Source organism: Argentina silus, assembly GCF_951799395.1.
Source record: "Argentina silus genome assembly, chromosome: 8".
NCBI lineage: Eukaryota > Metazoa > Chordata > Actinopteri > Argentiniformes > Argentinidae > Argentina > Argentina silus.
Window position 1 is genome coordinate 10,243,663 of NC_139662.1, and position 23,793 is coordinate 10,267,455.

General features: G+C 42.6%; 1 protein-coding gene and 2 long non-coding RNA genes across 3 annotated transcripts; 2 read left to right on the top strand and 1 right to left on the bottom strand.

The window, feature by feature from the left end:
* The first annotated feature begins 11,822 nt into the window (after positions 1–11,822).
* Positions 11,823–13,177, top strand: LOC310808334. The gene is made up of 3 exons (XR_014554357.1): positions 11,823–12,051; positions 12,705–12,871; positions 13,015–13,177. It is a non-coding gene; the product is annotated as an uncharacterized lncRNA (long non-coding RNA).
* Positions 13,178–13,843: 666 nt separating this feature from the next.
* On the bottom strand, positions 13,844–18,982 carry LOC310808278 (acidic mammalian chitinase-like). Its single transcript, XM_083675082.1, has 11 exons — positions 18,949–18,982; positions 18,618–18,647; positions 18,169–18,370; positions 17,957–18,013; positions 17,700–17,865; positions 16,513–16,637; positions 16,076–16,199; positions 15,554–15,739; positions 15,135–15,254; positions 14,740–14,881; positions 13,844–14,146 (listed from the first exon to the last, which is right to left on the bottom strand). Exons 1-11 carry the CDS (start codon positions 18,971–18,973, stop codon positions 13,866–13,868), a joined length of 1,458 nt encoding a protein of 485 aa, XP_083531208.1. The 5' UTR covers positions 18,974–18,982; the 3' UTR covers positions 13,844–13,865.
* A 981-nt stretch (positions 18,983–19,963) lies between these two features.
* On the top strand, positions 19,964–20,990 carry LOC310807805. Its single transcript, XR_014554336.1, has 3 exons — positions 19,964–20,088; positions 20,540–20,585; positions 20,767–20,990. It is a non-coding gene; the product is annotated as an uncharacterized lncRNA (long non-coding RNA).
* Positions 20,991–23,793: the final 2,803 nt, after the last annotated feature.

Here is a 23,793-nt window from a genome sequence, read left to right on the forward strand (position 1 = left end):
CCTCCACCAGCCTCCCCTGGTAGCTACTGTACATCAGTGTCCTTTATTAATAACAGCTGTGATATAATTGCCAACAGTGTGGTTATAATTGCCACAGTGCAGTCAGTTGAGACAACTTATGAGGGATGATATGAAACAAAACCAAAAAAAAAGCTAGTGGAGTTTATTGTTTTCCTCTGTATTTTGTTTTTCTCACAGGAAATATCCCCAATTGTTGCAAATGTTGTTTTTAATTTCACAAATCTTTTAAAAGGCGAAGATTGGCCTTTGGAGTAGATTCTGTGGCCTAACACCCAGGGGTCTAGAATCATCCATTGATATTTAGAAGTAGAGGATAGGGCTTCTCTCAAATGGGCGCTCATTAGGTCATAGCAGTACCAGTCTTTTCATCTCTAACGGATCAAAGACGGCCATATTTTCTCGCTCAATCTATTTTGTTTTATTATGATGTTCAAAAATAGTTGAGCCTCAGGTGAAAAGAGAGAACAGACCTCTGAGGAGTAGATGGTGGCAGGATCTCCTACTGTTGAAATTGTATCTTTTTTGTATCTTTTTTCTTATCACAGAGAGAAGAAATTGCTAACTGACAATCTCGCACCCAAAAAACATTCTATCTGCGTTATGCATTTGATCTGTTTCCATAGCTATCTCACAATATACACTTCAAACATTGAACAAAGTGCCTGAAAAATATGAACCGTCGCCAGATAAATCCTGAGTTTGCGTGAGAACAATCGATTCTGTCAGTCAAGGCAAAATGCTGCATATGAAATTTTTACTTTCTTTCTCTTGAAAGTAAAATGGTTTTGTTTTGTTTTGGAGCAGACATGATCTTTTATGCATTGTGACACTGTGACTTTACTTTGACCAAAATAATTGCTGATTCGCTGGCTCCCACCCAGTGCTTCAAACACCACCAGAGACATCAGACGTCCGGTAGCACAGTTTTCAGACTTTTTAGTGTTATTTACATGTAAACAGCGTGTAAACAACACATCCTTCTCCACTCGTGTGTCCTGTCAGGATCAATGTAGTCATACTTTATGTTTCTGCTGTCAAGTGTGAGACTGATGTTGCTGTCAATGGACTGTGTGTAAAGAACCAACTTTTTATTATATAAAGCACTTAGGGAAGCGGAAATGATTCAAGCGAGGTCATATTGTATTGAACATAGTGCAGGTCAGATATTGTGTGAAAATCCCCAGCCTAAATGTTATCTGTTCTATTGTTCGTGAATTTGTTGTAAACTCATGAAATGGGATTGTAAATGTATGACTGTCACTATCCCTAATCACACTACAGAGCTGAGCTAAGCGGTACTGTGCTGGCCTGGCCTGGTTACTTATCCACCATCTACAGTGTACCTGCTGTAACAGTGCTGGCAAGGACAAGGTGGAAAGAGAATTACCGGATCCAGCACAGCATGGTTCGGGTCAGCCCTGTAGTGTGTAAAGCCCCTGTATGACCTTGTTCCACGGTCTGTCTGTCTGTCTGTCTGTCTGTCTGTAATTACAGTCTACTGTAGCCTCTTGTGACTCTGTTGTACCAATTCATGAGGAGAAACCTTTTGTTTGTTATTGTTGTATTTTTCAATTGCAGAGCATTAAATTATATATATATATAAAAAATATTATTTTTTTCTGACCAAACTGATGTGCAAGTTTTGTTTTTCTGTATGAAGCTGTTGACTGGACTGTACGTAGAATAAGGCACCTTGAGTTTTTCAATAGCAATATGCTCAAACCGAGCATCAGAATGGGGAAGAAAGTTGATTTAAGTGACTTTGAACGTGGCATGGTTGTTGGTGCCAGACGGGCTGGTCTGAGTATTTCAGAAACTGCTGATCTACTGGGATTTTCACGCACAACCATCTCTAGGGTTTACAGAGAATGGTCCGAAAAAGAGAAAATATCCAGTGAGCGGCAGTTCTCTGGGCGAAAATGCCTTGTTGATTTCAGAGGCGAATGGCCAGACTGGTTCGAGATGATAGAAAAGCAACAGTAACTCAAATAACCACTCGTTACAACCAAGGTATGCAGAAGACCATCTCTGAATGCACAACATGTCGAACCTTGAAGCAGATGGGCTACAAAAGGGGGTCCAACCCAGTACTAGCTGGGTACTAGCCCGATGTTGAGCGTTGTAGGCTAATAGCACAAACAGTTCTTATGTGACCAGGCTACATATCCTTATGTTTAGTGTAAGAAATATAACACTTAAGTCATACAGTTATAATGCATTCATAATAAAATTATCAGCCATTTTCCATCAGGAAAACAAATTGTACAGGTAGACATAAACATGAATCATATTATGAAGACATTATAATGCAATAAAGAGTTAATATGCGTTAGTGTGCCTCGTAGAAAGCGTTACCAAAATGTCTACATTCATTTCTGATGGGGTGTTTAAAGTATATCTATCTAACTTAGAAATGATATTGTTTCATCATACAGTATAGCAGAAAAACAAGCATCTGAGGTGAACCTTGCCCCATTGTTAGCCAGGTTGCAGACACGTCTCAGATTTTCAATCATGGCAGTAAGAAGTTTAGTGACTAAACTTTAAGTGCACTTAAAGACTGACACATAAAAATAAAAATAACCACTGAGGCACACACACACACACTCAACGAACACTTTATTAGGTTCACCTGTACATCTTCTCATGGTGGAGGTGGTGTAATGGTGTGGGGAATGTTTTCTTGGCACACTTTGGGCCTGTTAATACCAATCAATCATCGCTTGAATGCCACAGCCTATTTGAGTATTGTTGCTGACCATGTGCATCCCTTCATGGCCACAATTTACCCATCTTCTAATGGCTACTTCCAGCATGATAACGCACCATGTCACAAAGCAAAAGTCGTCTCAAACTGGTTTCATGAACATGACAATGAGTTCAGTGTCACCGGATCTGAATCCAATAGAACACTTTTGGGATATGGTAGAACGGGAGATTCACAGCTTGAAAGTGCACCTGAAAAATCTGCAGGAATTGCGTGATGCAATCATGTCATCATGGACCAGAATCTCAAAGGAATGTTTCCAACATCTTGTGGAATCAATGCCACGAAGAATTGAGGCTGTTATGAGAGCGAAGGGAGGCCCTACCCCAGTATTAGTATAGTGTTCCTAATAAAGAGTAAAGGGAGGCCCTATCCAGTATTAGTATAGTGTTCCTAATAAAGTGTTTGGTGAGTATATACAGTATACACATACATACACACAGAGGCACACACACACACAGCACAGCAGCTCTACAGCAGCTCTTCTCTCTCCCTCCACCCTGCTCGTTCTCTCCCGATCCCAAATTTAGCAACCCCTCATTAACGTGTGTGTGTGGTTGTGTGTGTTAGGCATTGAATGTATCATGGGTGACAAGCAGATGGTGGTGGTGAATGCAGCAGAACTGCTGAAGTGGCCATTCAGGTTAAGTGTTCTGAAGAGCTCACTTGACGTGAAATTATCGGTCAACATTTTAGTCAAGCATTCAATGACGTTCAGTCCACACACAGACAGACACTCACACACAGACAGGTGTTGGTGGTGGTGTTGGTCCCAAACTACTCCAGTCCCCCAGAGTTTTGACCTTAGTTTGTTTCTGTCTGCTGGTATGTTCTGTAAGCCCTAGGCCTGCACACAACGTGTCTGTCTGCCTTTTTGTCTGTACATCAGTGTCATGATGAATGTCAGTAACGTTTGTACTGTCTAGTTTTTACATCTATATGTGTCTCTACGTTGATATATTTATTGCATGCAAAAGATATGCGACCAAATACTAAAGTACGAGTGCTTGGACATCATATAAATCTGTCCCATTACTTTTGGTGCCCTGAAATAGGGGGACTATGTATAAAAAGTGTAATTGGGTTTCACCATTTTAAAAACAACATGTACACAAATACCCTCAAATAAAAGGTGACAGTCTGTACTTGAACCTCATATTAATTGTTTGATTTCAAATCCACTTTTGGAGTATAGAGCCAAAACAGAAAATGCTTCACTGTCCCAATACTTACGCAGGGCACTGTATTCAAACTGTACATTATATGTCTTTATGAATTAATGTCTAGTAGGAATGTTTATACAGTGTGTGTGTGCGTGTGTGTGTGTGTGTGTGTATGTGTGTGTGTGTGTGTGTGTGTGTGTGTGTGTGTGTGTGTGTGTGTGTTCTCCAGGTCTGGAGAGGAGAAGAGAGTTTACGTTCAGTCTAAAGAATTCCACTCCCCTCGCTATCTATCAAACCATTCTCACTGAAAGTGTGTCACTGCATGCACACACACACACACACACACACACACACACACACACACACACACATTCACTCGTACTCGCACACACACACTGATGTCCATCTGACATCCAAGACAATTATCCCACATGCCGAGGCTTAGGCTTATCCTTCTGCTAGGCTGAATTAAAAAGCTTGGCTGGGCGTGCACACACACACACACACACACACACACACACACACACACACACACACACACACATACACCCCTCCACCCCCGCACTGTACTGTTCATTAACAAGGGGATAACCTCAAAGACAACGACAGGCAGCTTTGTCACAGAGACAAAGAGTCAACCAATAAAAAACGGCTCATGTCATCTCTGAGCGCCTAGCTAATACCTAGCCTCACACTAATTATACACACAGGCCCTCACCGACAGACCTATATATACACACACACTGATGCCATGGCAGTACACACACACACACACACACACACACACACACACACACACACACACACATGCGCGCAGCTAAACCAGTCACAGATAACGCTAGCCTCAGCATTGGCGCCAGGACTGCATAGTCACACCAGAGACAAATCCCCCCCCCCCATAACTCCATCAATCAACTGTTCCGTTGACCCTGGCCTGGAAAGCTGCCATCTTGGTTGTTGCTTCTGTAATCCCTTGACATTGACCTCACAACTCGTTGAACGGACGCTGTGCTTAAAGGTACAGTTGTTAGAGAAGTTGTTTGTAGGTGCTTTGGGAGAAGTCAATGTTAGTTATGACTGAAGGGGCGATCCTGTCACATGTACCTCTGTAGTACATACAACATAAACATTGTTATGTAAGTTAATGTACGTGTATATGTTACAAGGATACGCAATGTACAGTACCGGACGTTTATTTCCCCACAACATACAACTGTTGAATGTATGGGACCTCATTGTTATCTTGTTGTTTGAAGATCTTTCTCTCTCTCTCTCTAGACGACAGTGATTGAGTATGTCTCGCCAGAAATTGGAGGAGCGTTTCAGAATCAGTCGCAGAGAGCTGATTCCGTTTGAGTTCACCATCCTGGTTGCCCTGGAGATGGCGCTCTACCTGCCCGAGTGCAAAGTAATGCCACACTACCGCCGCCTGGCACAGCAGAACTAGTCGACACCTAGACTGCTTCACCAGTCCTACAGAGACAGGCTACCTCCACCAGTCCCATCCACACTGGGACAGGAGACAGGTTACCTCCACCAGTCCCATCCACACTGGGACAGGAGACAGGCTACCTCCACCAGTCCCATCCACACTGGGACAGGAGACAGGTTACCTCCACCAGTCCCATCCACACTGGAACAGGAGACAGGTTACCTCCACCAGTCCCATCCACACTGGGACAGGACAGGTTACCTCCACCAGTCCCATCCACACTGGGACAGGAGACAGGTTACCTCCACCAGTTCCATCCACACTGGGACAGGAGACAGGCTACCTCCACCGGTCCCATCCACACTGGGACAGGAGACAGGTTACCTCCACCAGTCCCATCCACACTGGGACAGGAGACAGGTTACCTCCACCAGTCCCATCCACACTGGGACAGGAGACAGATTAGATTAGATTAGATTAGATTAGATTAGATTCAACTTTATTGTCATTGTGCAGAGTACAAGTACAGAGACAACGAAATGCAGTTAGCGTCTAACCAGAAGTGCAAAATAGCAGAAAGTGCAATGAACAGTATTTACAGGTAGTGCAATATATGATCAGTAGTAGTGCAGTATAATATAGCAGTGCAGTATAGCAGTATATGAGTAACAGTAGCATTATAGCAGAATAAATAGTTACAGTATGAACAGTGTAGCAGCATATGAGCTGTATGGGTAATGCAGTCTAGCAGTATATATGTATTAACAGTAGCATGAGGTAGATAGCAGAATAAATACCTCCACCAGTCCCATCCACACTGGGACAGGAGACAGGCTACCTCCACCAGTCTCATCCACACTGGGACAGGAGACAGGTTACCCCCACCAGTCCCATCCACACTGGGACAGGAGACAGGTTACCTCCACCAGTCCCATCCACACTGGGACAGGAGACAGGTTACCTCCACCAGTCCCATCCACACTGGGACAGGACAGGTTACCTCCACCAGTCCCATCCACACTGGGACAGGAGACAGGTTACCTCCACCAGTCCCATCCACACTGGGACAGGAGACAGGTTACCTCCACCAGTCCCATCCACACTGGGACAGGACAGGTTACCTCCACCAGTCCCAGACCCCTACAAACAGAGGGACTGAGAGAGTAAGAGGAGGTGAGGTAGAGTAGAAATGACACTGAAATTAAAGAAAATCTCTAACGGCTCTTAATCCAGGATTGGTATTCACCCCCAAGGAGTATGAGGATATTTCAAGCACAGAGTTAATATATAATCTCCTTTCTGATCATTTCAACTCACCTCGACCTGAATATGGCTGTGTTATCCATAGAGAATAGAACAGTTCTATCACACGCCACAAGGGGGAGCTTGGGAGCGACATGTCCAGCAGCAGCATTGGGATCCTTGATGAGGTGTCACTTTGATTGACATAGAAGGTAGCCAACATTTTGTATTGTAGCTCTATGTTTGGAGCACTGCAAAAGGGGGAAACTAGAGACATCCCATTTTTACCAAAAAGCCATTGTTTTTTTCTCCTACTTTGAAGTGATCTAACTTTTTGGAAATGTTGTTTATTATATTTCATCGCTACATAAAGGGATTATTCATTATAGCCAGACTTTTTCATTTGCACTGCTTTTTAAAAAAAATCTTATCTCACATATGACAGCATATCTTATACCAGCACTCTGTACTATCCATTGGCGTTATTAAACCTTTAGCATCATCTACATGTACAGTATTTCACATGATCTGGTCATTGACATCAGAAATACAGTATAATACCCTTGGATCCTTTAAGTAAGTATCCTTTACTGTATGTGTGTGTGTGTATGTTTTTCACACTGATATTTTGAAGCAGACATGATCTTTTATGCATTGTGACACTGTGACTTCACTTCGACCAAAATAACTGCTGATTCGCTGGCACCATCAGACAGATTCTCACAACACACACACACACACACACACACACACACACACACACACACACACACACACACACACACACACACATGCCTGTACATGTAAACAATGTGTAAAGAACACACCCTTCCCCACTTGTGGATCCCATTCAGGATCAATGTAGTCATACTTTATGTTTAAAGAGTTATAATGTGTTAGTGTGCCTCGTAGAAAGTGTTACCAAAATGTCCACATTAATTTCTGATGGGGTGTTTAAAGTGTATCTGAAAAAAAAAAAAAAAGAAAGCATCTGAGGTGAACCTTGTTAGCCAGGTTGCAGACAAGTCAGAGATTTTCAATTATGGCAGTAAGAAGTTTAGTAACTAAACTTTAAGTGCACTTAAAGACTGACACAAGTCACTTTCAACCCATGAAAATAACCACTGATAAAATATAAATGCTGTGCCAAGACAAAGGAAATTATTGTTGGCAAATGATTTGTTTATATGGAAGTGTACTCACAAATAAAGAACGGACACCCAAATGAGGTGCTGACGAATGGGAAATACTGTAATACTAAAAATAGTGGTAACACAGTATCGTGTAACACATGGACAAATAAAGCCCCCTTTTTCTAAACGGAGTTATGGTTCTCAATGAGAGTGTTGATTATCTCAGTAATAAAGAATGCAATAAAGTTCTATTCATAGTGATGTTGTACTATTTGTAGCCAACATACAAACATGATGGGGCTATTGCTGTGTCGCCTGACCTGGATTAGGCGCGGTTTGAACGCGTTCCCCCAAACCTGACAATTTACTGGTTTACGTTTAACCTGTGAGTGTAAATGCAATTTGCTCTGTCAGATCAATCATTCGTATAGTTGATTCGCAGTGAGAGTTCATAATGAAGCTTTAACCAATAGTAACTGCACTTTTCTTCGTCTTTGGTTCTGATTACCTCCATGCGCTTGACGCGTCGTCCCCTGCCAGTGGGTGAAATACAGATAGCAGATTAGATAAACAAAAACGAATGCATAATTTTTAAATCTCGGAACCCAGTGAGACTACTTTTTTTTTTACATTTGTAGAATTAAATTCATTGTCATTTGGTGAAACATATGTCGGCCCTATGTTTGGTTCTGTTTCCCGCTGAATAGTAACACAATCGAATACTTGAATATCAATCAATAATGACGTCATATAGAAAATAAATAATTCTATCTCCATGGGGTTATTGGAATCCTCCATTAAGTCACAGTTGTGTCCCCGGGAAACAGAACCAAACATGCATATGTTTCACCAAGAAACGATTCACGCATTCATAACACAAATATTGCTGAGGAAGAACAAACGTGTGACCTCTCTTGCTCCTCCTGTCTCTTCAACATGGGAAACTCCTCAGGTGAAAGGGTCTCTTCCTAATATTGTGTTTATCTTGTGGAATAAATATGTTTTTCTAGCTACTACTGTCCAACTGCTGCTATCTGTTACCATATTGTCCTTCTTTTTTTTACTATCTAACAGTTGTTCCCTCTTCATTGACAGTTAAAGCCTCGGCTGCAGCTGGAGTGACAGTTGAGAGCTCTGGAGGTATATGTAGGCCCTTAGAGCCCAGGGTGTTGGCCGTCAGGCCCACAGTGAGAACTGTGAGTTCTGCTGGTCGTCAGGTCAGACACCAGATGATGGCTGTCAGGACCAGAGTCAGAACTGTGAGTCCAGCTGGTCCTGCTGGTGGTGTTCTGGTCAGAGACCAAGTGATGGCTGTGAGGCCCAGAATGAGAGCTGTGAGTCCTGCTGGTTTTGCTGGTCTGCAGGACAGAGACCAGGCTCTCCACTCCATACTCAACCCCTACCATGCTCACCCCACAGACCAGGCCAACCAGGACTACCAGACCAACCAGGCCTACAGGACAGACCTTGCCAACCATGCCTACCAGGCCAACCAGGACTACCAGGCCAACCAGGTCTACGGGACTGACCATGCCAACCAGGCCTACCAAGCCAACCAGGACTACCAGGCGAACCAGGCCTACGGGACTGACCAGGACTACCAGGCCAACCAGGACTACCAGGCCAACCAGGTGGACCATTCCTACCAGACAGACCAGGCCTACCAAGACTACCAGGCCAACCAGGCCTACCAGACAGACTTGGCCAACCAGGCCTACCAGGTCTACCAAGACTACCAGGCCAACCAGGCCTATCAGACAGACCAGGCCTACCAGGCCAACCAAGCCTCCCGGACCGACCACACTGACCAGACCTACCAGGACTACGGGACTGACCAGGCCAACCAGACCAACCAGGACTACCAGACAGAACAGGCCTACCAGCCAACCAGGCCTACCATGACTACCAGACAGACCATGTCTACCAGCCTACCAGGACTACCAGGCCAACCAGGCCTACCAGACAGACTAGACCAACCAAGACTACCAGGACTACCAGGCCAACCAGGCCTACCAGACAGACCAGGCCTACCAGACAGACCAGGCCAACCAAGACTACCAAGCCTACCAGGCCAACCAGGCCTACCAGACAGACCATGCCTACCAGGACTCCCAGGCCAACCAGGGCTACCAGACAGACCAGGCCTACCAGACAGACTAGGCCAACCAAGACTACCAGGCCTACCAGGACTACCAGGCCAACCAGGCCTACCAGACAGACCAGGCCTACCAGGACTACCAGGCCAACCAAGACTACCAGGCCTACCAGGACTACCACGCCAACCAGGCCAACCAGACAGACCAGGCCTACCAGACAGACCAGGCCAACCAAGACTACCAGGCCTACCAGGCCTACCAGGACTACCAGGCCTACCAGACAGACCAGGCCTACCAGGCCAACCAGGCCTACCAGACAGACCAGGCCTACCAAGACTACCAGGTCAACCAGGCCTACCAGGACTACCTGGTAGGTGTGTGTGTGTGTGTGTGTGTGTGTGTGTGTGTGTGTGTGTGTGTGTGTGTGTGTGTGTGTGTGTGTGTGTGTGTGTGTGTGTGTGTGTGTACGGCCACTCAAGACCAGGTAAGTGGACAGTGGTTCCTCAGGACTCTGTTGTCCACAATCTGCTCATCCTGAAAGCTGTTTATTTCTTATAATTGTTCATTTTCATCTCAAAGTATTTAATCTGACTATCTGTTGACAACATTCACAGACAGTTCCATGCATCTACATTTAGCAAGTTTCTGAACTCAATAACTCCTTTTTCCTTCTGCTTCTCCTTTCCCCTCCACAGAGGACTCAGACTTCTGTGATGGCTCTTCCTCCTGCTCTTCATCTTCCTCGTCCGCAGCCAGCCGCGTGTGCTGCACCATCTGTCATCGAGGCTTCAACTCCTGCGGCAACCTGCTCTCGCATATGCGACTCCACACCATGGACAAGCCCTTCATCTGCCGACCTCCACACCGGCAAGCTCCCACAGGTGCCAGAGCGCCTACTCCCAGCTGGCGGGGCTGCAGGTGCCCCAGAAGAGTGCCAGGGGCCAACGGTCTCCCCCCCTCGCCCTCAGGTGAGCAGCCTGCCTCAACACCAACTCCAACACCAGATGTTCATTCAGTTGTTATCCCCACTGTTTATCCTATCAAAGTCCTATCAACTCAGGAGAAAATGTTTCAGTGTTTTAAATAAAGTAACACAAACATTATAAATTGGAGAGCATCTATTTGAGCTATATCGAAACCCCAACACTGTCAACTAAATTGTGACTTTACGTCTGTACATTCCTCTAAAGCGTTGCGTACTTCTGAACTTTATGTTTATTGTGAATGTAAATACATTTGTGCTTTCTTCACATTCTAAATAATCAAATCCAAATCAAATCAACGTTTATTTATATACATAGAATACAGTCGTAGATGATGCAATGAAATGCTTAGGGTAAGCTAGCTCCTCAACAATGCAGCAAACAACAATCAAGCAATCAACAATCCAATCCAATATAAGAAGAAGAAGAAGAAGAAGAAGAAGAAGAAGAAGAAGAAGAAGAAAAAACAATAACATAAGGTGGCAGAGTGTATAGCAGCAGAACACAACAGCAATATTGGGCAGTAGCAATAGTAGTATGTACAGTATAAGAGTGCAAATGTGCAATGTGCAATGTCACTGGAGAATATAACTGAACTGGGTGGGCATAAGTAGTGTCAGTTGAGTGGGGGGAGGCAGAGGTCGTGTCAGTGGAGCGGGTGCTCCAGTACCTTTTACCAGAAGGCAGCAGAGAGAACAGGGTGTCCCAGCCTTCCTCTTGCACCTCTCAGAGTAGAGATCCTGAATGGCTGGTAGCTTGCAGCCTGTGATTTCACCACCCACTGAAGAGCCTTACAGTCGGGGGCGGTGCAGCTCCCACAGGTGCCAGAGGGCGGAGGTCGAAATAGTTTGGGAACCTGTTGGACTGGATGCTCCAGTACTTTTTACCAGAAGGCAGCAGAGAGTACAGGGCATCCCAGCCTTCCTCTTGCACCTCTCAGAGTAAAGGTCCTGAATGGCTGGTAGCTTGTAGCCTGTGATTTCACCACCCACTGAAGAGCCTTACGGTCGAACGCGGTGCAGCTGCCGTACCGGGCAGTGATACAGCCAGTCAGGATACTCTCTGTGATGCATCTGTAAAAGTTTGTAAGGATCTGGGGGTCCATACCTCCTTTCCTCCTTTCCTCCTTCCCACCTGATCAACTCCTTGCACTACTTCAGAGGATTTCAGAAGACACTGTCCAAGGTCACATCATGAACTTTATCACCCTACTGGTGAGTACAGGGGCTGCTCTCCAAAAAATATATTTAAAGGTTTATTTGACTATTTATTTAATTTTGGGATTGAGGAAACATAAACGTTTCAGCCTTCAGGCCATCGCCTGAATCTATCTATCCATCTATTGCATTTTGGGTGATGTACCTGTGAGTGCAGTGGTTGCAGGACCATTCAGAGTACAGTGGCTGTGGCTTTAAATGGATAGGCCCTCACTATCACTGACTCAGGTTATATTGGAAATATTCTACTCTAAACCAATACAGTGAAATCATTTTAAAACATTATGCTTTGAGTGAAGCTTGTATCTGTCAGTGTTGGGGTCAATTTGATTTCAATTCAGTGAATTCCAATGTATTCCAGTAGAAAAAGTACTAGGACTAGAATGTAGACCAATACAATAACTGACTAATTTTATAATGTGATGAATTATGTAAAGCTTGTATCTGTGCAGTACCTAGGCCTATAGCATGTTTTTTGGGGAATGGATCATTCTCACTCATCAATCAATCAAACTATACCACATTTCATACATGAATACATTGCAATGCCCTTCCACAAAAGATAAAAACAGTTATATAAGGTGAATATGGCAAAAATAATTGAATATTGACTTATTTATATATACTTATTTACCTTTCTGTGATCTCAGGGATTGCTGCTGACCCTGGGTGTGCAGGCTGCTGTCATGTCAGACTGCTGTCATGAAATATCTAATCAGTGTAAGGTGGACAACGGAACATTCAAACCTCACCTTCCACAACAACTTCCACAGCTGAGGTTTATCTCAAAAAACTCTGTCTCCCCATGGAATTACACGTGAGTGTGTGGTCCATAACGTCCTGCCTTTTGAGAGATAATTCTACATAATGTAGATAGGCTAATAATATTACTATTAGGCTATTTGCTGATATTCATTTGTTCAAGTCATTAATTGATTGTCTGCTTTGATTCTCTTTCAGAATGGACAGAGACGCTAACAGGATACCAAGTCGTATCCCGAATGCCAGCTGTTTGGGTTGTAAGGTGGAGGGAAGGAAAGCAAAGCCAGTTTCCTACAAAATCTATGTAATCAAAAAGTGTAGAGTGGGTTCTGTTACCCACAAATGCAAGTGTCCTGAACATGTGAATTTAAGCTGCACCTGTATGTAGCCTACATGTGCTATGCTGCACATATTTCTAGAGGTGTATATTTATGCATTTATTGTTGTCAAGTTTGCTATTAAATGACAGACAAGACAGGATGTTTTACACATATTGTACTTTTAAAACATGTTTAATTATTATGCTGGTCTAGAGTCCAGTTGTTGGGAATGTAATGTTGCTAAATTGCAACATCAATGGTGTGGATTTGATTCCAACATGGGACACATAAATTCACAGAGATACATACATTCACAGACATTATTATACAATATGTTTAAATGATTATTGCATTACATTCACAGACAAAGCTTTGGGTGCTCAAAAGAGGATTGGCCTCAGACTTACCATAAATATTCTGCTCTTGCATCATAGTGGCCAAATTCCAATAATGGCAGCAAAGATATCCTGAAGAATAATTACTCATCTTAACAGGTGAAAAGACTGCGGAGAGAATTCAAAACATTAGAACGAACGGTTGTTTGATTGCTTTATTAACAAGAATGCAGACTACATGTTCAAGAAGATAACCTCTAGATATTAATTGTTGTGCCCTCTAGAAGGGGCCTCACATGTTATCTTAAGAATCATATACATGGCTCTGAGGTTACATTTCTAAAATGGAAGCTTCCTAACCCTGAATAGTACATGTCATTCTGAAATTGTGGCTTTAGGCCCAGTTGCAGCAAGAGCATGCAGTGTCAAAGACCAGACCAGATGCACAGTTCTGGAAGTAGGTCTTGCCCTGGCTGCAGTTGTAGAACTGGTTCTTGTTTGTGGGGTCAGGGTACATCCCGTTGGACTTGCCAGCACAGAACCCACTGTTCATGCCACTGGTGCCACTGGAGCTGCTGCCTGCAGAGGAGCTGCCACCACTGGAGCTGCCACCATCTCCAGAGTCGCCTCCGTCACCCTTGATAGGGGCCAGAGGAGTTGCAGGGGGAGCGCAAGCTGAAATAGGTTTAAAATAATTTAATTAAAAAATTATTTAACAGTCCCTCCTAAAGACCTCTTCACCCCCACTACCCCCCCTGTACTAACCCTACCCCGTACCCTAGAGACCTCTTCACCCCCATTACCCCCCCTGTACTAACCCTACCCCATACCCTAGAGACCTGTTCACCCCCATTACCCCCCTGTACAAGTTCTCTCCTGTTAATAAAAAAAAAAGAAATATATATATATATATATATATATATATATGAGTTGTAAGTGTGAGTCTTTCAGTTTTCTTTATCACACAATCCAATATATATATATATATATAGGCTTCTGGCATTACAACTGCCAATGGCCCCTGGTATGAGCATTGATTACTTTATCTTATGATGACTGTTGGATAGATGATTCACTTATTTAAACAAATGTATTTGTTGTAAGTCGCTTTGGATAAAGGCGTCCGCTAAATGCCATAAATGTAAATGTAAATGTAACATCTAAAAATATATTTGAATTCATGCATTTGGTCTGTTACCACAACATGTAGTCATTTGCAATCAGTTTAATTTGGTGAACAAAATGAGATATGTGGGGCAGGCCCTTACATGTTTGATCCAGATTGAGGGCTTTTTTGAGGACGTTGATGAGTGGGTATTTTCCCTGATTACAGTAGACGCCGTTGTAGTCATCCATATCAAGGGTCCACACCATGGCTCCCCCAAAGTTGTTCTTCTTCAGCCACTCGACCTAAGAAACACCTTTGTGTGTTAAGCTGTCAGAAAGCTGTCAACACATGCAGAGGAACACAGGGGGAAAAAACTGATGCACTGCTGCACAATAACCACTAGAGTGCACCTATACTAAGCATTTCAGATATTCATTGTACATGGATATGAGTTGTAAGTGTGAGTCTTTCAGTTTTCTTTATCACACAATCCAATGTTTAACCACTAATCACTATGCAGAGACAGGCACATGTACAACCTGTTTGTTTCCTTACCTTGAGCTCAAAGCTCCTCATATTGTCATAACCCACCCACTGGTTTCCTTTGTAAGCATATGGCACGTCCTGTGGTGCGTTCCAAACCTGAGTCGCTCCATCTTTCAAAAATCCACAGATCTGTTCGAAAATGAAGTTACCAGTCAATCCACTGTTTAGACACCATGGAAACCAACCGATATTAAGGTCCTCAAGTATGTTCCTTGTCTATGATGTACTATACAATATGCTACTATATATACTTTTTGAGCAGATGTTTTTGTTCCGAAGGGAATTGCAGTACAATGAGTGCATACATGTTTTCTGTATTTATGGTCCCAGCAGGAATCGAACCCACAACCTAAGTGTTGTTAGCGCCATGCTCCACCAACAGCTACGTAGGCCCACAATGTAAGAAATGAGTATCACCACTAAAGTACCTCAAAGTAAGCCAGCTCTCCAGCTTCTTGGGTGTACTTCCCTGGCGTTCCAGCACCAGAGGCTGGAGCTCCGACTCCATGATTGGCTGGGTTTTTCAGGGTGAAGGTGTTGCCGTAGGTTGGGAAACCAACCAGCAGTTTCTCTGCAGGGGCGCCTTGGTTCTTCCAGTAGTTCATGGCATAGTCCTGGAAGACAATAGCTTCAGCATCATGTTTGCTGCCTGCTTGGTTCAACAACTGACTCCATACAGTACATGTCATCTTTCTTCAGATGACTCCAACTACAATGTACAGTACATATCCACTTAGATGCCATAAATTGTATTATTAGATTTTTTTTTGCATCAAATAAAGTCAATCAATCAGTCACATGTAATATCACATCAAACATGACCACACCTTGATTGATATTTCCTGTAGGTGAACTACCCATGCTGTAAATGTCTAATAGTAATACATGTGTCATGACATTGAGCATGGCAGCTGAGCCATCCAGCAGTTTCACCCTTGTCCTGTACTCACCACATTGAAGTAGATGAAGCCTCCATTGTCAGCAGGGCCCTGGTGCAGGGGGCTGCACTCCCCGGTCATGGGGTCCCAGGAGCCGTGGAAGTCATATGACATGACATTGATCATATCCAGGGCTCTGGAGGTGGAGAAGACAGAAGAAGGGACACAAGTGTCAAACTATTCCCCATTATAAACAACAGCCTGAAATGATCAGATCTGGGGGGTTTTGCATGTCACAGTGCAGCATTCTGTAGTGTAACACTGACTTAACAGAATCAGTAACTGAGGCTGCTTCCACACAGTATGAGTGAGGGCAAATGGTTTACATTACCATCATATTATATCATCATTATCACATCATCAGTCAGTATATATTTTGGTAAAATAAAACATAACTGTGTGTGACAGCAGAGCAGGCAGGCCACTATAGAGTGAATGTGGATGCTTACTGTCCAAGCTGAGGGATCTGGTAAGCAGACTCCATGTTGCTCTTCCCAGCAGCAACAGCAGCAGACAGAAGGAGACGAACCTTGTTGGTCTGCTTGGCCTCCTTCTCAAAGGCAGCTCTCATTTCCTGTTAAACACAAACAGATATCATTGATTTACTATTTTACACAACGACGATTGTGTAAAATAGTAAATCATGTGATACTTTTTTCATTTTGTTACGTTATAGCTGATCCAAATTGCAAAAGTGGAATAACCTCCTCTCTTTTATATTATTATATTATTCATGAATGAATGATACATGGGATTTTGAGATGAAACAACAATGCTGAGAATATTTTCTAGTGAAATATTCACATTTTGACTTGACAATTTCTTTACCCCTTGAGATTGGATTCATTTATAGTTCCATTTATGTTGTTCTCTTTCGGGTCGACTCTGTCCGACCCCTCACTATGTGACACGCAGTCTTGTGTACGTTTCTCTAAAGACCCCTATTCAATCACACCTGGTACCCGTGGGTTGGTAGTGTCCTGGGCCCTGAAGAAGGACAGAGAAGGGAGAAGTGCAGCCTTCTAGGTTTGCAGCCTGCACGTGACTGAACCCTCTGTGGCGCATTCTGTCCTTAATGCTGGTCTGGAGACTACATGATGTAGATGAGTTACATCCTTGTACCCGTACAGGTTTCCAATTTGGACCAAGCAATCGGGGCATTTTGCACGGTCCCATAGTGACGGGTCAAACCAAGTCGACTGAAAGAGAACTAGAGGTTATGAATGTAACCCAGGTTCTCTGAAGGAGAACAAGCTCTCTTGTTCTGAGCTTGTGAAGATGAAATGGTGCTGGATGAAATGGTGCTGGATGAAATGGTGCTGGATGAAATGGTGCTGGATGAAATGCCACTGGATAAAATGGAGCGCTTGCCATGTCCCTTTATTGGGACAGGTGATAGGCGGGGGTCTCCCTAATCTCCTTCAGAGAACCTGGGTTACATTTGTAACCTTTAGTTTTATGCCTTGTACAATCTTAACAGTTATCTACAGCTATATACAATGCATAGAGCCCAGAGTTTGTCCTTATCAAGGGCCCTAATCATAGCCTATTGGACCCAGAGTTTTTCCTTGTCATATGAGGGAACCTGGAAAAACTCTGCGTAACCAAACAGGAAACAGGGGTAAAGGAAAGTTACCTGCAACAGAACAGAGTAGAGTTGCTGATCCTGAGGAGGGCTCCCTCTATTGGCTGGATACTCCCAGTCAATGTCAAGACCATCAAACTCATACTTCCTCAGGAACACAATGACAGAGTCGATGAAGGTTTGGCGGAGGTTGGGGCTGGCCACCATAGCAGAGAAGCTGATTTGGAAACAGAAAGGTGATGATTCCTGAAAAGAGGAGTAGAAATGATGCAAACTAATACAGATGATACCAATACAGACAATCTTACCCTGCGGAGCCGAAGTTCCATCCACCGACAGACAGAAGAGTCTTCAGGTTGCCATTCCTGTTAAAGCACAATACAGTCATTCCACATAAAATAAGAAACATGAATGCTTTCTTGAAGGAACGGACATATAATGATTCACATTGTGGTTGCATTCACAGGCTCTACTGAACAGTATTGTATGTCTATTATGTCTATGAGAAGACATGACTCACTGGTTCTTCAGTTGGTTGAACTGGCTGTAGAGCTCCACGTCATTCCACTCATAGGTGGCCAGTTGGTTGTTCTTCATGGTGGCGAAGGCATAGAGAAGGTGGGTACACAGGCAGGGGTCGATGTCATTGGGCATGTAAATGGTGGGGGGTGGTCTGTACTGCGCCCAGTTGGTGAAGTAGCATGACAGTATGTAGGTGGACCCTAGGGCACAGAAGCAGACATAAGGAGTTTGATATAAACTGTTGTGAACACATGCATCACACACCTACTGATAATCTGAAATGAGTTTTGATGTCCAAACGACAATGTAATATAACTTTAATACAAGAAATCATGTGCACTCTCTGTCTTCCTGAAATTGAGTTTGAGACCCCAGTCTCCAACCTGAAGATATGTTTTAGTTGTGCTGTTGTTGTATATTCAGACTGATGCTTTGAAGTCCACTTACCAAGCTGTGCATGCATCAGCAGGGCCAGAGCTGTGGAAACAGACCATAGATTAAACATGTCTTCATGCTATGGCAATAGCCAATGCTAGTGTGTCGCACTATATGCCAAGGTTTGCTCTAAATTAATAAGAAAATACAGATGATTTTTCAGATATGATAACTACAAGGCTGTAATCATCATCATCACCATAAATAATAATAATTTAATCATCATCACCATGATGATGTAAAACCTATTCAACAAAAAGACGAATCAAATCTGTCATCATACTTCATACATATATTAGTGTACATAAAGCTTCAGGAGTTAGGATTGCGGTGAACTCCTTACCGGTCACAAATAGTAATTTGCCCATGATTGCCTTGTACAGAGAGTGAGTCTACAGTTGCCACTTTTATACCCACTGCATTTCCTCTAAACTTCCTGTCATGCACTTTTGCTAACTAGGGTTTATTTATGTAAGATTGTTATGTGTTAAAAAAGATTACTATATTTGCTGACAAAAGCTGTGAAGTGTGATTGCCTATCATACTTTCCACAGGTGCACCCTGCCAACACGCACACTCACACACACACACACACACACACACACACACACACACACACACACACACACACGCAAGTGTTCAAGTAATGATAATGTTATCTCATACAGTAGCTAACATAAACAGACCAAAGGACCAAAAGTGTGTTGAGGTCTACTCTGCCGATAAGGGATATTAATAACTAAAAAAGCAACCTATATCTATCATCTGAGTTTGCTAAGAAAATATGTGACATTTGTGGCATTGAGAGATGTGTAAACACACTTATATTATCATCAAGGTTAGGGTCAATTAATAATTTATTCCGCTCTCACTTGAGTGTATCGCAAAAACATTTGATCATGTCTGGCAAAAATATGCTGATGACAATGGAACATGTGCAGTCCTGGTGTGAGCAGCTGGCAAGCAGAAGTCATGAGTGGTGGTGGTTTGCTCTACGTATTTCCCGTAGTAACCTTGTCTGCTGGAGGCATTTCTAGACGGGAGAAGAAAGCCTACTAAGCCTACTAACCATCACAATAATTCCAATTGGCAGGTATGAATCATTGCGAACAGTTTACCTCAGTCAATGATCTTTCAGGGACATTATAGGGCCTTATGAATTCTTCATAATCTCACAATACTTGCCATGTGATACTTTTTTCATTTTGTTGCGTTATAGCTGATGCAAATTGCAAAAGTGAAGTAACCCCCTGTCTTTTGTAACTTCCCTCATTAGATTGTCTTGAGTTGACAAAACAAAAGTAAATTATTCATGAATAAATGATACATGGGATTTTGAGATGCTGAAATATTTTCTAGTGGAACATTTTGACTTTTGACAATTCTTTTACCCCTTGAGATTAGATCTTTTACCCCCAATCGATTCTGTTCTCTCATAGAGAAGTGAAACTCTTGCTGAAGAAAATGGGAAATCAAGCATCAAGTAAGTCGTTTCCTGCTCTCTTGCATACATCTTTGCATTGTCATCAAAAACATTAAAAACTGAAATCTCTAAATGGTTCTCACACTTCATAACAGTGATATGGAAGCACCATTCGTTAGCGCTCATCGACTTAGTATGCTGAACTGCAAGGTGACCTTCTGTTGGCTGTGATTGGGACTTTAAGTAAACAGGCACAATCTCTCAAACAAAAGATAATGTGAGACTGACGTTGTCATGAGCAAACCATTTGTTGTATTCATGTTGTGGTACTGTAGCTTAATGTAATTGTAGTAATGTAACATTGATACAATATCAAAGCACTGGTCAAATATTGTTGTTGGACCACAAACAGAGCTCAGAATGATGACCATCTGATTATTTTATTGTTGGATTGTTTTCTTCATACATACGTAACAAACAATGGCTACTTTTAATTGATATACGTGCATAGTAACACCAACTACAGCAGCGCCAACAACATCAGCCAATGAGCAACGGTAAGACGACAACTCACCAACAAATTAATGCCATGTTTTTTTCTTTAATCATTCTCATCAAAAGTGAACTGATACTGAACATGAAAATTAGAGAATAAAAAATGGTCAAAAGATGAATATGATGACATAATGTCCATGCGTGAGATTACCACTCTTGTTCTCTCATACTTTTACTCTGAAGGCTCACGGCAGTTACCATTGCCCTCATCTGCATTTGTTTACTCCTGATTCTGTGTGCCTCATGTTTGCTTTTGTATACCTTATGGAGGAAGACAGCTTTGGGTGAGTAAGAAGACTTGTACTAAACCTGAATATTATCAGAATGTACATAACTGTATTCTGTATCTGAAGAAAAATACTTTACTGTACATTAACACTTGCTACACATGCTATGCAGTAATAGAGAAATGGAGTTGAGATGTTTTTGTTATTACACAAATGGAAAAAGGAACTGTCCCTATTCCACATGTGTAATAAAGCATTTGAGGGTACACTGATCTAATTTCCCTCATGGTTTACAGCTAAAAGGTCAGCAAAAGCAAATGGGTTTAATGATGAAACAGAAATGAGAGGCAAACTACAGGTAAGGATATTTCATACTTAATACAATTAAATACTATATAATACTGTACACAATTGTTCAATGAATATATGACCCATCAGTGAATAGTTTCCCAAACACTTGATACTAACTACAATACTAACATAATATATCCATAAATTATAACACAAAATAATACTATGCAGGAGCTGAAGCATCATCTTAACTGCCTCTCGTGATTGACTGCTACAGTACAGTACTGTACACATTTCCTTTGTTTTTCAGGTTGTGATTGCAAATGAGCAAATATATGAGAACTATGAGAAATCCAGGGCAGAGCTGACAGAGGAAACTATTACTTACAGCGACCTGACTATACTAAGGGCCAGCGTTAAAGCATCTCCAGTCCCAGAGACGACATATGCCACTGTTCAAGTAGTTTGCCACTCTGAGGTTTCAAATACAGAATAATGTCTACTGTTTAAATCAACACTTTTTACAATGTTCTTGAATAATATTTTTTGTGGTTTGATCTTTCAAAAATGAAATGTCAATTCAGAACACCTCTAAATTGGTATGGTTTGGGGGATTATTTTGCGCCGTACAGCCTGGATAAGGTCCCTTAAAATGTGGAATACCGTATCTCTCAGCTACAATGATTATTCAATGTCATCATGTTTTGTATTATATAATGTCAGATTGTTTGAAAAATATGTATATGTTAAATGGAGAGCTTGCAATATCATGTAGCATTGCCACACATGTATTGCTTTAGTGGTTTTAAATCCCCTGTAACTGATTGTTATAAAATGTGAGCAACAACCCTAACCTCTTACTGTGTAATAATATGCATATTAAACCAAACTTATTCATACTTCTAATCCTTATTTGAGGATGACAGTTTGAAGTTACTATGATGTTACCTAAGGTCTAACTTGAGGAGAGAAATCCATCTAACACTGGGGTCTCTAGTGTCACCTACTGGAAATAACAATGTCATACGAGGCTACCGCCATATAGAAATAACAATGTCATACGGGGCTACCGCCATATAGAGAGAACAATGTCATACGGGGCTACCGCCATATAGTTCTGCTTGCCAAAAACATAATAAGAACATAATAAGACACCTACACACACACACGCACACACACACACACACACACACACACACACACACATTTCTCACAGACGTCTACATCTACATTTTACATGCAGTATTTCACATTGATTTTTCCTTCCTCACCATGAAGACCTGTGGGTTACCTATGGCATGACTCAATGGTAAAGAAGCCTATACTTTTTTTCAAAAACAGTTGTATTGTTGTATAATGGCCTGTATTTCGCTATACAGTACAAGCCATTTGGAAAATGTCAAACATTTGCTAAAAATAAATTAATAAATCAAAGTTGCAGGATTTCCTGCACCCTGACCATGTAAACTGTCTCTCCATCTCCACTCTTCACGTTCCACATCTCCTGCTGGTACAACGGCCTGTATTACAGGGACAATACAAAGTAGTGGTCTAAAGGGCCGGTGTACGAGCTGTGTCAGATTGTGGTAAATGACAAGAGCTATATCATTGAGGATAAGAGTGCTGACACAGTGACAATGACAGTGAAAGTACTGGTAAAGTCATCTCCATAGCTGAGAGGAACGTCCACACAGGTGTTGATTCGTTTCGAGACACAAACCTCAAGAAACTTCTCAGTGTTTCACCATTAGTGTCATTGACCATAAATACTCAACCTGATCAGGAAAGTGCTCCTTTCATGCAGCTTTGATGAGTGCAAATTAGAAAACCATACAGAAACCATAAAGGTATACTGTTAATGTCCTTCGATGTGATCATGTAACTTTATGATATGGCATAATGTATTGTTTTGTTCTTCAACATTTGTGTTTCCTAAATGTTTCAGATATTACAAGATAGGCTCAAAATGTTACGGTCCCCTCCCCGTAACCAACCGTCTGGCACCACCTCGAGGCCTAGGCAGTCATCACTGGAGCGTCCTCCTCCCAGTCGACAGCGCACCTGTTCCCTATCCTCAATCAGTACACCTGCGAACCATCGGCAATCACCTCCCTACAAGAACCCTGCCTGAACTCCACTACGGCGCCAGAACGTACTGTGTCTAATGGTAACCTTCCCACGAGACCCACAGACGCTTCAGCCCTCCCAAGTATCCCTGCATATTCCTCGTGTTTGTCTTACCTTGTAACTCACTTTGTTCTCCTGTACCCCTCCAGAACCTTTGTCTCCCTCGGAACCCCCTCGGTATCCCTTCCACGGACCTAGCCCCTACCCTGTACGTCTACCCTACCCCTCTCTACTACTGGCTTCCCCGTGAACGAACCCTGGACCAGACGCAGACGACCCCTTGGATTATCCTTCTCTCATCTACCCCTCTCCCTATTTTGTTATTACTAAATACACCTTCGGGCTACACATTCCCTCTCTCTGTGTGCCGTCATTTGGTTCCTCAGACGTTCCTGTGTAACACTAAAACATGTTTATTACACTATGTGGATGCACAGCCACAAACCCAGGTCATATTTCAACAAATAAATGCTTGTTTTCTATGCTTGGCTGTTTCCTGGCATTTGTCAGGCATATCATCTACCAGTACTGCCAAATCACCAATCTATGTGTATAACAACCACAC